Here is a 16,994-nt window from a genome sequence, read left to right on the forward strand (position 1 = left end):
AATTTTATTTTTAAAAAATATATGTTATTTTAGCATGTCACAATATGATGAATTTTCTTTTGTTATATTCAATTCAGATTTAATTCATTAATTCATACATTTTCTACCGCTTATCCTCACGAGGGTCGCAGGGGTGCTGGAGCCTATCCCAGCTGTCTTGTAACCCAGGCATGTGTGCACGGGGAGAACATGCAAACTCCACACAGAGATGGCCGAGGGTGGAATTGAACCCTGGTCTCCTCGCTGTGAGGTCTCGACCACAGTGCCGCCCCCAATTCAGATTTAAAAATAATTATTTTCATCACCTCGTTTTGCTGATTGGCTTGAAAAAAATCACATTCTGCTGCCTTGTTGTGTGTCCTGCTTGGGGTTATAGTTTTCAGTGGTGTAGAACGACACTACTAAATCCATGAAAACACATTTGCAGACTGGCAAGCTAGGGCCAAAAATAAACTAACAGCCATTCAGCCAATCAGAAGCATGATTAAAGTTATTTGTCGGGGATATAAATACAAATACAAACAAATCCCAAAGCACTGCGGTTTTCTCATGCTGACGCTTCCTAATGTCACTTTTTTGTTGACTGAACTCCACAGAAAACCTGTGAGCAATTCATATTTAGCAATAAGATGCAAAATATGCAAAAAGATAAATACCGGCAATGCAATTTACACAATATTTGACTCTCTCATTGATGTTTTTTGAAAGCTTGTCAATTTTCCGACCCCCAGTTGTGACACCAAAGGTCGCTCTTGATCGGATTGCTATTAAAAACGTAATGTAAGCCCTATAAGGGTGGTCACAATGTCAGCACTGCTGAATATGATGAATGCCTTCCACGGGATGTATTCAAATCAGCATATGCAAGTGATGGATTTTAGCTGGAGTGAATAATGAGCAACGTTAATGCTGTGTTCTTATCATATCTTATTCAGTCGTTTTGAGCCTATGTGACAAAATATCCACATCAATATTGCTCAACACATACATACTAGATAAATACAATGGGTGATATTCCAGACACATCATTTGGTGCCAGCCAAACTGATTGGTGTACCAGACCTGGAAGCGTTGTCTTGTAATGTGTTTTAATGGCGGGCAAGTTTTTTTGGCAGGAGTTGGATCTTTGTGATGCTTAATGGGTTTTTTCAAAAAAATGTTCAACCCTCTCACACCATATGGAGGATATTACAATACACCCATTGCCGTGGTTCCTATCCAGTGCCAGTGAAATCATACAAGGAGTTGAGAGCTGTGTCAGTCTTGTTTTCATATAATTAGCTCACGAGGAAAGAAACAGGATGGAAGCAATTAATTAAGTCCATTTCATGGAGATTGGTGGAATAATAAAGCATGAGACAAAGGGGCGTAAAATTAATACCGCACGACTTTGGATTGGGATGTGCCTCGAAATGTGCTTTCAATTACAGATAAACGAGAAAAAAATAATTTTCCATCAGCTTAGTGTATTTTTGATGATTCAGCTACCCTTTTTTCTAAGCAGCTGGTTGGTTTGGCAGTTAATTCTATTATGTTAGCCCAAGAACACTCACATTGATAATAATATTAATACAAAGTATTGCAACAACATCAACATACACATTGCTGATAAAGAACTATACAGGAACTAAAGTATTGCATTGAAAATTAATCAAGAATTAATCAAAAAGACAATCACAAGTGATGAGCTTTCTGAAAAAATATGAATTTACATGCAACTTTACAAAAAACAAGGCCAAAGTTGCTTATAGTAACTTGTTGTAATATGTAATATGTAAATTAGGGCTTCTACTTTGTGGAAATTAACTCATCACAGGCAATGAAAATTAATCAATAATGAATCAAAAAGACAAATCACTGGTTAAGTATTAGTAAGTGTATAGCCCATGTTCTTGCGAGAAAAACAAGTGATGAGCTTTCTGAAATATTGTGAATTTGTATGCGACTTTACAAAAAACAAAGCCAAGTTGCTTATAGTAACTTGTTATTATTTTATTATGTGTTTTATGTCTTATATGTCTTGTTTTTTCTATATTGGCTAATACGAGTGTATGTAAAAGTGACCGTAGGGGTGTTATTTCATGTCTAGAGGGCTCTAATAATGCAAATAAACCTATTTAGAAGGTTGTAAACAAGTTGTCTATGCTTTAACTATGCTCAAAATAGGAAATATGTAAATTAGGGCTTCTACTTCGTGGAAATTAACTCATCACAGGCAATGAAAATTAATCAATAATGAATCAAAAAGACAAATCACTGGTTAAGTATTAGTAAGTGTATAGCCCATGTTCTTGCGAGAAAAACAAGTGATGAGCTTTCTGAAAAATTGTGAATTTGCATGCGACTTTCCAAAAAAAAGGCCAAAGTTGCTTATAGTAACTTGTTATTGTTTTATTGTATGTTTTATGTCTTATATGTCTTGTTTTGTCTTTATTGGCTAATACAAGTATATGTAAAAGTGACCATAGGGGTGTTATTTCATGTCTAGAGGGCTCTAATAATGCAAATAAGCCTATTTAGATGGTTGTAAACAAGTTGTCTATGCTTTAACTATGCTGAAAATAGGAAATATGTAAATTAGGGCTTCTACTTTGTAGAAATTAACTAATCACGGACAGGTCTGGACCCAATTAATCATGATAAACGAGGGATTACTGTAACTGTAACTGGAAAATGTACATAAATTGACACAAAATGTACATAAATTGTACTCTAATGTTTACACGTAAAAGTCTCTCACATGTACTCTCAGTGTGCCCCGGCTTGTGACCGTTTTGGGGTAGGATAGGACGGTGCTGGTACTCGATGACAATGGAAACCCTACAACAATACGTGCTTTCACTTTTAAGTCCCCGAACACCAGAAAACTCCTCAACAACATCAGAAAATATTGCTGAAATGTAAAAATATTCAATTTCCACTTCGGGGAATGAATGAGGGATTACTGTAGTTATTTAACCCGTGCCTACTGTTTTATGCTGTTAGCTTTAATGTTCAACTTCTGTAAATTGTACTCTAATGTTTACACGTAGCCGAGGAGAATCCAAAACATATAAAAAATGATTATGTCCGTTCGGAAGTAGATGGTAGTTAGCCTCCTGTTGAGACAACCTCCTGTACCCCTTATTACTACATTGTTATTCTTTGGAGGGGAAAATGTGTTCACAGTATGTTTAGAATAGAAGCTGTTGGTGGCAGCTTTCACATAAATTTCACCCACCACTTCCTCCTATGCATATATGCATATATGGAAGAGGGTGTGGAAAAACACCGGAAATTCAGCACCTGGCAAACATGAGTGATGATGAGTGATATAAAAAGTCAGAAGTGAATAGATTTGTTGTGTATTTTAAGAATAAAAGCAAAACTTTCCCATCACAATTTCAGTATGACGGCACTTAAACTTAAACTTTCCCAGTGCTTCTGGCAAAGCAAAAAGCATTCTTTAGGTCTGTACGGTCAATTACCTTATATAATAATAACCCATGAAATCATAGTTTTTCCTTGAAGAAAATGAAAATATAATTGCATTTTGCGCATATTTTTCAGCTCTACTTCCTACACAGAATGTCTTTTGTTCTGGCGCAACAGGGGGACGTACATTCAAGCTATCTTCTGGTGGGGGTACAGGAAGTCTCTTAGCCACATCCACGTCGCGGGGTCTGTATTTAATAGTATCAGTCGTGTAATCAGCCCTGTATCACTTCAGGGAGGAAAAACACTACATCCTCTCCACAGCAGGGAGTTCCAGTGTGTTGCGGCCAGTCAGCAATGCTTTCCATTGCTTAGCGCTGATTTACTGTCTCAGCAAGGAATTTTCCCCTCCAATTTGCTCATAATAGACACGGATGCCACTTTAACATTAACTTTTTGCTATATTTTCAAAATGTATACATTAGTAGTATGATATTTCATTCATTCATTTTCTACCGCTTATCCTCACGAGGGTCGCGGGGGTGCTGGAGCCTATCCCAGCTGTCTTCGGGCCAGAGGCGGAGTACACCCTGGACTGGTCACCAGCCAATCACAGGGCACATATAGACAAACAACCATTCACACTCACATTCATACCTATGGACAATTTGGAGTCGCTAATTAACCTAGCATGTTTTTGGAATGTGGGAGGAAACCGGAGTACCCGGAGAAAACCCACGCATGCACGAGGAGAACATGCAAACTCCACACAGAGATGGCCGAGGGTGGAATTGAACCCTGGTCTCCTAGCTGTGAGGTCTGCGCGCTAACCAACTAACTCAACTAACTCGTCCGCCGTGCAGTCCGAAGTACGAGTCTTATTTTATTTTATTCTGTATGCTATATTGGGTAATATGAATGTAAAGGTGGCTATAGGGGTGTTATTTCATGTCAGGAGGGCTCTAATGTTAAATGTAAACATACTGATACTTTGCGGAAATTCACTTATGGTTGTGTCAGGAACCAAATAACGTGGGATTGTCACGACCACTAACGTTCAAAACATTCAAACATGTGATAAGCCAACTAGCATGAGAAGCTAATGTAGCATTTTACATGTTGACTCCGCACTTTTTGTCCAACACCACACAGATGGGGGGTGCAAGACTGGTCAGAAAATGTATAAAGTCCTTTCTACACAAAAGCTAGCAGCAAAGGGACAAAGTAGAAACCTACCAAAGTAAAACGCTGCAAAGCATCACCTGTTTTTTCTTCTTGGCACTGTTGTCCTTTTAGGAAAAGGTCACCGTGCAGCCCCTTAGTAGTATGTATTATGAGTATTTTATTAAATGATAGTAGCTCATTAATTATATGTATTGATGCGTACCTTATTAGAAGTAAGGCAACAAATTTGAGAGGAGGCAATTTATTTGTGAAAATGCTTGGCCAACAGAGAATTGTTATGAAGGGAATGGAATATGAGCATGATTTTTTTGTTGGTTCCTCTCAATAAAGCAATAGTTAGAGACACAACTTTCTTTTTCTCCTCAACTTCTTTCCACAAAGTAGTCAGCAAACCATACGTTTTCTAGCACTTTTATGGCTGTGAGACCATATTTTCTTTGTTCTCATGGGTCCATTTGGGAAGATAGATTTGCATGCATGAGAAATGAATGATGCACTTAATCACACTCGTCTCCTGACACCACATACAGGAACAAATTTATGATGCCAAAATGGCTTTTATTGATTGTCTGATAATGAGACGAGGGAGCGTTCATTAATAAGTCATGAGGAGACTGGAAAGGCAACGTATGGTCAATCACTGACGTGACACTTGTGTGAGGGAAGGAGTGAAGGACAAATCTCAAAAGAAAGAAGACGAGAGAGGCGCCTGGTCTCTTTTCTCATCTGGGAACAATCTGTCATATCGAGACAGACATATTGATTAGACTCAGATAAAGCGGGTACAGACAGACAGGCGGGACATTTGCAGCTCTTGTACTTGAATAATCAATTAATGGTGTGTTATCATGGAGACCATTGGAATAGTTTGGGATTCACATTACTGAAAGTAAACTTTCAATCAATGTGTTTCTTTGTTTATATTAATTATTATTCATCCTTGACTCAAGGAGAGTATCTGATTTTTGTCCGACTTTAATTAATTCATTCATTCATTTTCTACCACTTATCCTCACAAGGGTGCTGGAGCCTATCCCAGTTGTCTTCAGACGAGAGGTGGGGTACACCCTGGACTGGTCGCCAGCCAATCACAGGGCACATAGAGACACTCACATTCATACCTATGGACAATTTGGAGTCGCCAATTAGACGCAGCCCCCGACTTTAAGTAATTACCATAAATTCCAGAGTATAAGACGCACCCACTAAATTTAGAGGTAAAAAAATTGATTTGTACATATATAAGCCACACCGGGCTATAGGGTGCACATGTTCACGTCATAAAATGGCATACTGTGGTGCAGACAAGTCTGTAAGGACCAGAACAAAAAACACTAAACCCATCACACCGCAACTTAACACTCAAAAGGTATACCTGAGAAATATACAAAACATGTAGTAATACAATTTACAATGAAAAAAACTGTGAAAGTTTCCCCATAATGCATTTCATCTGCGCAAAGCATTTGCATACTGTGGTGCGGACAATTCCGTAACGACCAGAACAAAAAACACTAAACTCATCACACCGCAACTTAACACTCAAAAGGTATACCTGAGAAATACGTATACAAACATGTACCAATACAATTTACAATGAAAAAAAACTGAAAGTTTCCCCATAATGCATTTCATCTGAGCAAAGCATTTTATTGCAGGACCTCGAAAATGGATGCCCAGAGAGAGGCTGATATCATCGCAGTGCCCCGGCAGGCACCAATGAAAACTTAAAAATAGTTTTTTTTAACCCGTATTGGGCTGTCGAGTGGTTAGTGTCTACCCGGACAGTGTAGTGTGATGACAAGGAAGTGGTCGATCAACAGTTTCCGAGCCAAAACAACATCAGCAAAATCAATAGGAGTAGAAATGGCGCCAAATTAATAATGCGATTGACAAAAAACTGCATATAAATAAACACTTTATCCCTAACCATCCTCCTTTGATCCCATCGGATGTGGGTTCCCTCAAGCTTTTGTCTTTCATCCCATCATTTTACACGATTGTTGGCTCTGTATTGTATAGATAAACATAGAGCTGTATGCAAACCTCTCAAGTTTGTGAATAATGCCTTGGAATAGTCTTCAAACCAGTTCTTTAATAACAATCGAAATATACTTTCCTTGAACCTCCATCCATCATCCAGCGTAGTGAACGGCCCCTTGTTGCTGGCAACTTCCAACAAGCAGCTTCTTTCGGTCGTTTATTTTAACCCGAGCCACATGAAAGATCAGCTTCCAACAGCACTCGAGAGGACGTGTCGGGAAAACGAAGCGCAGAGCATTCACTCGAAAACAATTTGCGTCTAGCTCAGTCTCACACGGTCTGTTGTCAGTGTCGAGCACAGAACACACATGAATCCTGGATACTGTGTGAAAACCACATTACACGTAATGAACACTAAGCCAACAATTTCCCAAATCAAACGCGTCTGTGTGAGAGCGTTTGTGACACATCAACACTGTGACGGTCCAAAATGTACTTTGATGAGATGAAATATGCATCACACATTATTGTTCATAACCTCACAAAACCTTTTCAGTACGCAAGTCAATGTACAATGGTACGATTTCTTTTTTTTTTTTTTTTTTTGCATATTTGTCACACTTAAATCTTATAGATCCTCAAACTAACTGAAATATAAGTCAATGACAACACAATTTTTTTTAAAATGAAACTTTTTATTATTAAGGAAGAAAAAGTGTGTGAAAAAGTGATTGCCCCCTAAACCTAATTACTGGTTGGGCCACCCTTAGTAGCAACAACTGCAATCAAGCGTTTGTGATAACTTGCAATGAGTCTCTTACAGCACTGTGGAGGAATTTTGGCCCCACTCATCTTTGCAGAATTGTTGTCATTCAGTCACAATGGAGGCTTTTCCAGCCTTTTTAAGGTCATACCACAGCATCTCAATAGGATTCAGGTCAGGACTTGGACTAGACCACTCCAAAGTCGTCATTTGGTTTTTCTTCATTCATTCAGTGGTAGACTTGCTGGTGTGTTTTGGATCATTGTCCTGCTACAGAACCCAAGTTGGTTTCAGCTTGGGTTCTCCTTCGGGATTTTTTTGGTACACAACAGGTTTTTCCAGGTCCTGAAGCAGCAAAACAGCAACAGACCATTACACTACCACCACCATATTTTACTGTTAGTGTGATGTTCTTTTTCTGAAATGCGGTGTTACTTTTACGCCAGATTTAAATGGACATCCACCTTACAAAGCTTTTGTCTTGTCAGTATTTTCCCATAGGTCTTGGGGAGCATCAAGATGCTTTCTGGCAAAATTGAGACAAGCTTTAATGTTCTTCTTGAGGTCACCAACAGATGGTCCTTTAGGATTTTGTTGTTAGACAGCAGAATTCATGGTTCTATTTATCACAGCAAGTCTTTCAGGTCCTGAAGCAGCAAAACCGTCACAGACCATCACACTACCACCACCATATTTTACTGTTTAATGTTCTTTTTCTGAAATGCGGTGTTACTTTTACTCCAGATGTAATCGGACACACACCTTCCAAAAATAGTATTAGTATTAACCCTTTATAGGGCACTCACTGAAATACTTAGAAATTTAAAAAATCAATCCTTGAGTGTTATTGCGGGTTATAAGAAGACATTTTTTCTCTTTTTACTTTTTAAAAAAGTTTCAGGTTTTGAGTACAAATCAAGATCAAAGAAGTTACCATATACGGTTCCTTGCCCATTTAGGGTATGGAAAAATGGACAGGTCAAACTACACAAGGTGACATCAACAGAGGTACTGCAGTTAGAGTGAATGTGATCAACTTATCATGGTTAGTTTTTATGTTTGGGCCGAGAGTGTCGGGGCCCCAAGCGTCAGAAAATTGCAATTTCCGACTTCTGAATGAAGAAGGGCACGGCGGTCGAGTGGTTAGCGCGCAGACCTCACAGCTAGGAGACCAGGGTTCAATTCCACCCTCTGCCATTTCTTGTGGAGTTTGCATGTTCTCCCCGTGCATGCGTGGGTTTTCTCCGGGTTTCCTCCCACATTCCAAAAACATGCTAGGTTAATTGGCGACTCCAAATTGTCCATAGGTATGAATGTGAGTGTGAATGGTTGTTTGTCTATATGTGCCCGGTGATTGGCTGGCGACCAGTCCAGGGTGTACCCCGCCTCTCCCCCGAAGACAGCTGGGATAGGCTCCAGCACCCCTCGCAACCCTTGTGAGGAAAAAGCGGTAGAAAATGAATGAATGAATGAAGAAGGAAGTTTGATACTCTCCCTGTGACATTCTCTGATCTTGGCTGATTGGCATGAGAAAGTCACATGACTCTGTTGCCTTGCTGAGACATGGGGAAAACCTGTTTTTTTAAGTTACCATATATGGTTACTTGCCCTATAAAGGGTTAATAGTAAGTTATTGGGATCATCAACATATTTTTCGGCAAAACAGAGGTGAGCCTTAATGTTCTTTTTGTTCAGCAGTGGTTTTCATCTTGGAACTCTGTCATGCAGGCCATTTTTGCCCATTGTTTTTCATATGGTGGATTCATGACCACCTTAACTGAGGCAAGTGAGGCCTGCATGTCTTTATGGGATCTTTTCCTTCTAAAAACTGCATTTTGTGGTCAGTTGCCCTTATGGAAAAAAATATATTGCAGTATATTGGCAAATATAATGCAATGTATTAGGAAATATATTTCCATATATGGGATCTTATGTTTATATTTTCCAATATATTGCAATATATGCATAGATCATATATGTGTATATATTGATACATATAAAAAATATCTTGCGATCAAGACCAAAAAAGGACTATATTTTTACATATATAAAATTGCATATAATTTGGGATATATGAACTCATATATTATATATTTGGATTTAATATATTTCAATATATTGAAAGCGGCAATCATTTGTATATTCTGCAATATATTGCCATATATAACATGAATATATAATATATTGTATAATATATGTACTAAAATATATTATTCCATGTATTTATAATATATAATGTATTGGAAAATATAATGGAAAAATAATATAATATAATACAATATATTTAAAGTAATATATTGATAAATATATTTTCTTTTCGTAAGGGTGTGTTGTCACTGGCAAATTTATTTGATGATCTGAAACATTGAAGTGTGACAAACATGCCAAAAAAATAAGAAATTAAACACTTTTTTCACACCTCTGTACGTGCAACAGCACTGCTGCCATATGTTTAAAACACTAGCTGAGCTCAGCAGTTGCTGCTGGTACTTCCTGCACACTTTTGGTCCTGCAAAGGGGGGGGGGGGGGGGGGGCAGTTTTTTTCAGGAGGCTGGAAATCTGTAGGAAATTGCTGTTAAGTGGTTCATGAGTCTTTGTGGTTTCGACTCATCGGGGGCCAAACGGGGGGGTAGTGGAGGCTCCTGGTGTGCAGGCAGGCAGGCAGGCAGGCTTTGTGAGTTAGAATCACACACACACACACAAAGCTTTAATCATGGTGCCTTTTCTTGCATGTGCAGCGACATGTTTAGGTTATCTCTTGATGTTGTGTTTTTCTGAAGTGGTGTGCTCTAATGAAGCGTGTGTGCTCCTCCCGCCCGGGCAAAGGTAGCCACAAGATAGACCCACCAAAGCCCAACCTCAAAACAGGAAACAGCAGAACGACATGAACTTAACTCAAGACTTGAAAGTAAATTTCCTACAAGACTGACAGCTGACAGGTTTTGACATTGTTGAGGTTGCTGCTTGTTTTCAGTTGCTGTTATTATCGTAACCATGACAACCTATCTTGAAGTTTCCCCCTTACACGTTTTTTTTTATAGCGCCACTATAGGCAGTGTCTGAAACATTTGCTAAACATATATGTTTCCATGGGAGTAGACGGCGCTCCACTTCTGTGTCTGTCATTTTGGTTTGAGGCTGTGATGAAAAATTTGAAGGACGATAACTCGTAATGCGAGACTGTTTAAATTTAGTTTGCAGCTTTTCCTGTTGCCCCCTAGTGGCAAAAAACCCCTTTCGTAACTTGAAGGCAGTGTCTTACCTTCAAGTTAAACACAGAAGACATCCTGTCTATTCCAGATGTCTTCTACCTAGCAACAAGTGGGCTTTTTTGATTGGCCTATGGGGCAGTTATGATTGAGCCATATCAATTCTGCCCAAAAGTCGAGTGGTTAGCGTGCAGGCCTCATAGCTAGGTGACCCGAGTTCAATCCCACCCTCTATCTCTGTGTGGAGTTTGCATGTTCTCCCCATGCATGCGTGGGTTTTCTCCGGGTACTCCGGTTTCCTCCCACATTCCAAAAACATGCTAGGTTAATTGGCGACTCCAAATTGTCCATAGGTATGAATGTGAGTGTGAATGGTTGTTTGTCTATATGTGCCCTGTGATTGGCTGGCGACCAGTCCAGGGTGTACCCCGCCTTTTGCCCGAAGACAGCTGGGATAGGCTCCAGCACCTCCCACAATCCTCGTGAGGACAAGCGGTAGAAAATGAATGAATGAATGAATTCCGCCCAACAACATGTGGTAATTTTTGTCAATGGCCTCAGAACCACTAATACTGGCCCTCCATGACCTCTACCTAGCAACAAGTGGGCATTTCTTCGATTGGCTTAAAGTGTAATTATAATCCTGCCTGGTAACAAGTAGGTATTTTTATACATTCATCTCGGGAATTGAGATTGATCCCAAAAAATTCTGTCTCGTAACAAGTGGTCAAATATAGTCATTGGTGTCTGGGGTACAAAGGCCATTGGCCTATTGTGATGGAACTACAATGGTACCTCGGTTTTTAAACACCAAAATGTACACTAAAGAAATAAATTTTTCCATAAGAAATAAGAAATAAGAAATAACTTAAATCTGATTAATCAGTTCCAACCCCCCCCCCCCCCCCCCCCCCCCCCAAAATATTAACAAAAAATACATTTTAGACAATAATTATAGTTTTACATGCAGATGAGAGCAGGAGGAGGGGACGGGACAACCTCTTTTTTATTTTGCAATGATTTTTTTTCTTGAATTTAATAGTGTTTCTTACCTTCTTTATCAAATGGCACCATGGTGGGTTATTTATATTCATTCATTCATTCATTTTCTACCGCTTATCCTCACGAGGGTCGCGGGGGGTGCTGGAGCCTATCCCAGCTGTCTTCGGGCGAGAGGCGGGGTACACCCTGTGGACTGGTCGCCAGCCAATCACAGGGCACATATAGACAAACAACCATTCACACTCACATTCATACCTATGGACAATTTGGAGTCGTCAATTAACCTAGCATGTTTTTGGAATGTGGGAGGAAACCGGAGTACCCGGAGAAAACCCACACATGCACGGGGAGAACATGCAAACTCCACACAGAGATGGCCGCGGGTGGAATTGAACCCTGGTCTCCTAGCTGTGAGGTCTGTGCGCTAACCACTAGAACGCCGTGCCGCCCTATTTATATTCAATAAAAAAATTAAAAAAAGCATAGTGCTCTGTTACAGGACATGGACTAGTTTGTTACATGCAACTTTGTACCATAACTGAGACAGTGGACAAAAACCAAGGTAAAGTTTTGGCAAAAACTTGGTAGTTTGAAAACCACATTTTAATTGTAGTTGCTTTCCCTGATTGAAACCCATTAATTCTGTCTGGTAATTTTTTTTATTGGCCCATGGGGCAGTTATAATTCAACCCTAACCCTATGAATTCTACCCAGAAACCAATAGCCACATTTTGTCATTGATCTCTGGGGCCCAAATGATGTTGTTCTACATTTCTGCTAGCCAATTACTTCAATAGTGAAGCGTTCTAATAATGAACCAGAAATGACTTGAGCTGAGGCCCATTGATGTGTCGTTCAGTCCACCAATCCTGTGATTGGTATAGAAAACAGATGGTCGGATGATTTATCACTAACGCTGGTTGTTCTTCCAGGAACTTGATGCCTCGAACCCTGGATGGTCAGATCACCATGGAGAAGACCCCCAGCTACTTTGTCACTAAGGAGGCTCCAGGTCGCATCTGCACTTTGAACTGCCAAACCAAGCTCATCGTGGTGGTCAGGGATCCAGTGACTCGAGCTGTGTCTGACTACACTCAGACTCTCTCCAAGAACCCGGGTCTCCCCTCCTTTCAGAGTCTGGCCCTGAGGAACGCCTCGACAACAGAACTCATCGACACTTCATGGAGCGCCGTGCGCATCGGCCTCTATGCCAAACATCTGGAGAACTGGCTCCAGTATTTCCCTTTGTCGCAGTTTCTTTTTGTCTGCGGTGAGCGCTTGGTGTCCGATCCTGCCGGGGAGATGGGTCGAGTCCAGGACTTCCTGGGTCTGAAAAGGGTCGTCTCCGAGAAGCATTTCTACTTCAACCAGACCAAAGGCTTCCCTTGCTTGAAGAAGCCCGAGGGCAGCAGCAGGCCTCGTTGTTTGGGGAAGTCAAAAGGGAGACCTCACCCTCAGATTCCAACCCAGGTCCTGCAGAAACTGAGAGACTTCTACAGACCTTACAACCACCGCTTCTACCAGATGAGTGGACAGGACTTTGGCTGGGACTAACATGTGGAGGACCCAGGGACTCTTGAGTAGAACCAGACTCTCAGGAATGTCCCCCCTGACATGCGACACTTTGTTGTCGTGTAAAAATCGCCATGAATGCTGCTAACAAGTATCATTTATGGTTCGCATCATAAGGGAGTTCAACCAAAGGGAAAACATTGCCTCAAAGTATATTTTTTGACTTGCTTTAATTAAATAAGCTAATATTTATAGTTTTTTTGTCAAGTAACAGACAATTTAAAGATTTCTATGTATTTATTATTACATTACAAGACAAATAAGATAAGAAAAATGGGAAATGCCTTAATCTGTAATGACGGACCACTATTTGTTTCTAAACAGTATTAACCTGACTGGGTTTTATTTTCATTACAGAAGGAACTATGTTGTATGATTTGAAGCATATACAAGTTGTGTCAATCCATTTTCCGTCTTGTCAAGTTTTATTTTTACGGTGTCTTTGTTCATTTCTTAAAAGTCCCATAAAATGACATTAACTGCTCTGTGAATTCAAACCATTTGTTCTTCTTTAGTTCCATGTGTTCTTCCTTGGTGAAGCCTCTTTTGCAAATCCGAGGCCTTTAATCTGATGTTTTTGAGTTATGTAATCATAGACAGAAAGGTTTGGGGGTGTTAAACTTCACACCCCAGTCCTAAAATTGAATGAAACCCTTTTTCCCCCCTCCGTCATGTCTCAGCTACAACCACAGAAGCTGGGAAATGTATGAGTTTGGACATCAGCGTTGTAACAGAATACAGTCATGTAGTTACCTGTGCATTTCACACAGAACCCAACAAAGCGGAAAACTGCCACAACTGCCAGCTTTTACACGGGTGTCCGTTATGCTTCGGATACTACTGCAAAAAAACAGCAACCACCCATTTGACTTGGGGAATCATAGTTCTAACAGAAGATCCAGTCATTTATTAATCTTTGCATTTCAAACAGAACACATTAAAGCGGAATATTATCCTAACACAGGAAAACACAGCGCCTGTGTCTGTTGTTATTATATAAATACTTGTGTGAGTGAGCTTCAGATGTTAAACTTCATACTCAAGTCCTACAATTGCAGTATACCACTTCACACAGGTGCCATCCCGCCTCTGTTACACCTCAGATACTACTGCAGGAACAAGAAAAAGGGTCCGCTTTGGATTGGGGAATCCGAGTTGTAACAGAGGATCCAGTCATTTATCGATGCATTTCACACAGAACCCATCAAAGTGGAATATAATCCCAGCTCACAAACTTGATCAAAGTTACTTAAGATTTGTCAGATTAAAATACTGATCGCTGCATAAACACGTGACAGCAGCATCTATTTCACTACTTCCTGGTTTGGCGTTCTAAGCATCATGGGAACTGTAGTTCTTTTAGTGTAAACATAAAAATAATTTACTGCAATCTGTTTTACATGATTTTTACACAACAACACGTCAACATAAATGATTGGTTACAGCAGCTCCTACAGCGGTGGAAAAAAACGTAAACCGCTGAAAAGCATCATGCTTAGGTCATGCATGCAAAGTTATAAAACATTTCAAAATGTGCCTGAATTGTTTTGTGACTCAGTTCAATAAAAAATGTCTGTTTGTCCAGTCCTATAATGTGTCATTGTAGCTTTCTTGAGTATTGTCAAAATATCATAATCGTAGCAACTATAATAAAGTACACACAGCAGCTTCATGTTTCATGTTGCTTTCAACACAACAGCATGAGTAGTAAAATTGCCATTACACACAAGCACTGTCACACCATCTCTTTGTCTTTATACAGAACAGCAACAGAAAAAGGTGCTGCGGAATTAAAGCACCAATCAGATGTGTTAGAAATCCTCCCCCTGAGGACTCTAAGTGGGTTTCGAATAGAGGATAAGGGAATCTTAAAGAACCAAATCATAGAATGAGAACCAGATTGTTTATTCCTGACAACAATACCTAATACAGACGTCCGGGCTTATCTGCAGTCCCTGTATGCCTACAAATAAGCGGGTCTTCCTTTCCCTGCCCGGCCTTTTATACACTCAAGATTGTGTAAGAGGCTGGAGTCCTGGACCAATCAGCTTTCGCCACTGTCCTTGATTGAACCACTTCTTTCATGGTGTTTCTGCTTTTGTTCGAATGGGCATCAAGGCATCTTTTTCCTTTGTTCGCAGGGGCATCAAGGCATCTTTTCCTTTGTTTGCAGGGGCATCAAGGCATCTTTTCCTTTGTTTGCAGGGGCATCAAGGCATATTTTCCTTTGTTCGCAGGGGCATCAAGGCATTTTTTTCCTTTGTTCGCAGGGGCATCAAGGCATTTTTTTCCTTTGTTCGCAGGGGCATCAAGGCATCTTTTCCTTTGTTCGCAGGGGCATCAAGGCATTTTTTTCCTTTGTTCGCAGGGGCATCAAGGCATTTTTTTCCTTTGTTCGCAGGGGCATCAAGGCATCTTTTCCTTTGTTCGCAGAGGCATCAAGGCATCTTTTCCTTTGTTCGCAGGGGCATCAAGGCATCTTTTCCTTTGTTTGCAGGGGCATCAAGGCATATTTTCCTTTGTTCGCAGGGGCATCAAGGCATATTTTCCTTTGTTCGCAGGGGCATCAAGGCATTTTTTCCTTTGTTCGCAGGGGCATCAAGGCGTCTGGAAAATTCTGCTTTTCCTTTGTTGCAAAGCAAGATGTCATATGCGTACTCAATGTTTCCACCTTAACTGTCAGTTGTCACGTTAGTCCTTTTTTGTGTGGGTGCGTGTATAAGTATTTGTCTGTATTTGTGAGACTGTGTTTGTTTTAGCTTTTATCTTTATGGTAATGGTAATGGTAATGGTAATGGTAATGGTAATGGTAATGGTAATGGTAATGGTAATGGTAATGGTTTTATTTCATTTGAACATGCATCAGATTACAATTGAATGCATCCCATAATCAGTTCACAGTTCCACATGTCCAAAAGGAGTAGGAAGAAGCAAAGCTTATTAAATCCTACCCCTCCATCTGGTACTTTTACAATCACTAACTGTTACATTTGTTCACTTCCTGTTTTCCATAATACAGTTTAAGGTTTTAGCTAGCAAAATTGAGCAAATTCCTTCAATGTCAGGATAGCTCCATAGCATAGCTCCATAGCATAGCTCCATGCTAACTAGTGATTTCTATGATATGCTTACCAACATTGTATCTAATGCTGTGTGGTGTGTTTTTAATGAACTAATGTCACATGACTGTGTGTGTGTGTATGATGCATTCTAATGTGTGTATTCTCACAACTTTGCACGCACACACGCCCAAACACTTTGGCCGCCATCCTACGCCTCCACGCCCTCTCTAATTGCAGTTTCTGTCACATTCGCCCTCTGTTTTATGAGTCTGGCATCAGTTTTTTAGTGGGCCTCACCAAAATTCATAAGCGGTCGGGCCCCTGCTCGGTCCGTGCCCAATGCTGACTATTGCCAGCCGAGGCTGATAATGCCTTCCACTGTGTTGTATGCCAGCCTGCAGCGTACATTAAGCCGGAATATATGCCATCTGTGGAATAAGTTAGTATCAATCACGCTTCATGATACGCACATGACTTTCAATGTGATTTGTGGTTGTCACCAAAGCCTGCTAATGATGTGAGAAATGCAATTGCGGTCAACGATGAGAGCAGCTGGAGGAATGATTGAGACTGTGTTTTTTAAAAATGGACATGACGTTGTTTGTAGAACAACAGAAACAACAACATGGTGTTTGGTGCGTGTTGGATTGACAGCAGGAATGCAAAGAAACCATGTTTAATGGCGCTGTCATCTAACATTCTATTTGATTTCACATTGAGTGCTTCAGACATTTTCAATTGACTCGAACCAGAGAATATGTTCAACATCTGCGCTGGTTCTCCATAGACGCCTTTATAATAAT

General features: G+C 40.2%; 1 protein-coding gene across 4 annotated transcripts in view; it reads left to right on the top strand.

The window, feature by feature from the left end:
- The window catches only part of LOC131103099 (heparan sulfate glucosamine 3-O-sulfotransferase 6-like), a 33,129-nt gene extending 18,464 nt beyond the window's left edge, over window positions 1-14,665 (top strand). For all 4 annotated transcript variants that reach the window (XM_058049041.1, XM_058049040.1, XM_058049039.1 and 1 more), the window contains one exon: window positions 12,490-14,665. In XM_058049041.1, the coding sequence (XP_057905024.1) occupies window positions 12,490-13,111 (622 nt within the window). In that variant the 3' untranslated portion in view covers window positions 13,112-14,665. The remainder of the gene's footprint in view (window positions 1-12,489) is intronic.
- Window positions 14,666-16,994: the final 2,329 nt, after the last annotated feature.

The sequence above is a fragment of the Doryrhamphus excisus genome, chromosome 15 (genome assembly GCF_030265055.1).
Source record: "Doryrhamphus excisus isolate RoL2022-K1 chromosome 15, RoL_Dexc_1.0, whole genome shotgun sequence".
Taxonomy (NCBI): domain Eukaryota; kingdom Metazoa; phylum Chordata; class Actinopteri; order Syngnathiformes; family Syngnathidae; genus Doryrhamphus; species Doryrhamphus excisus.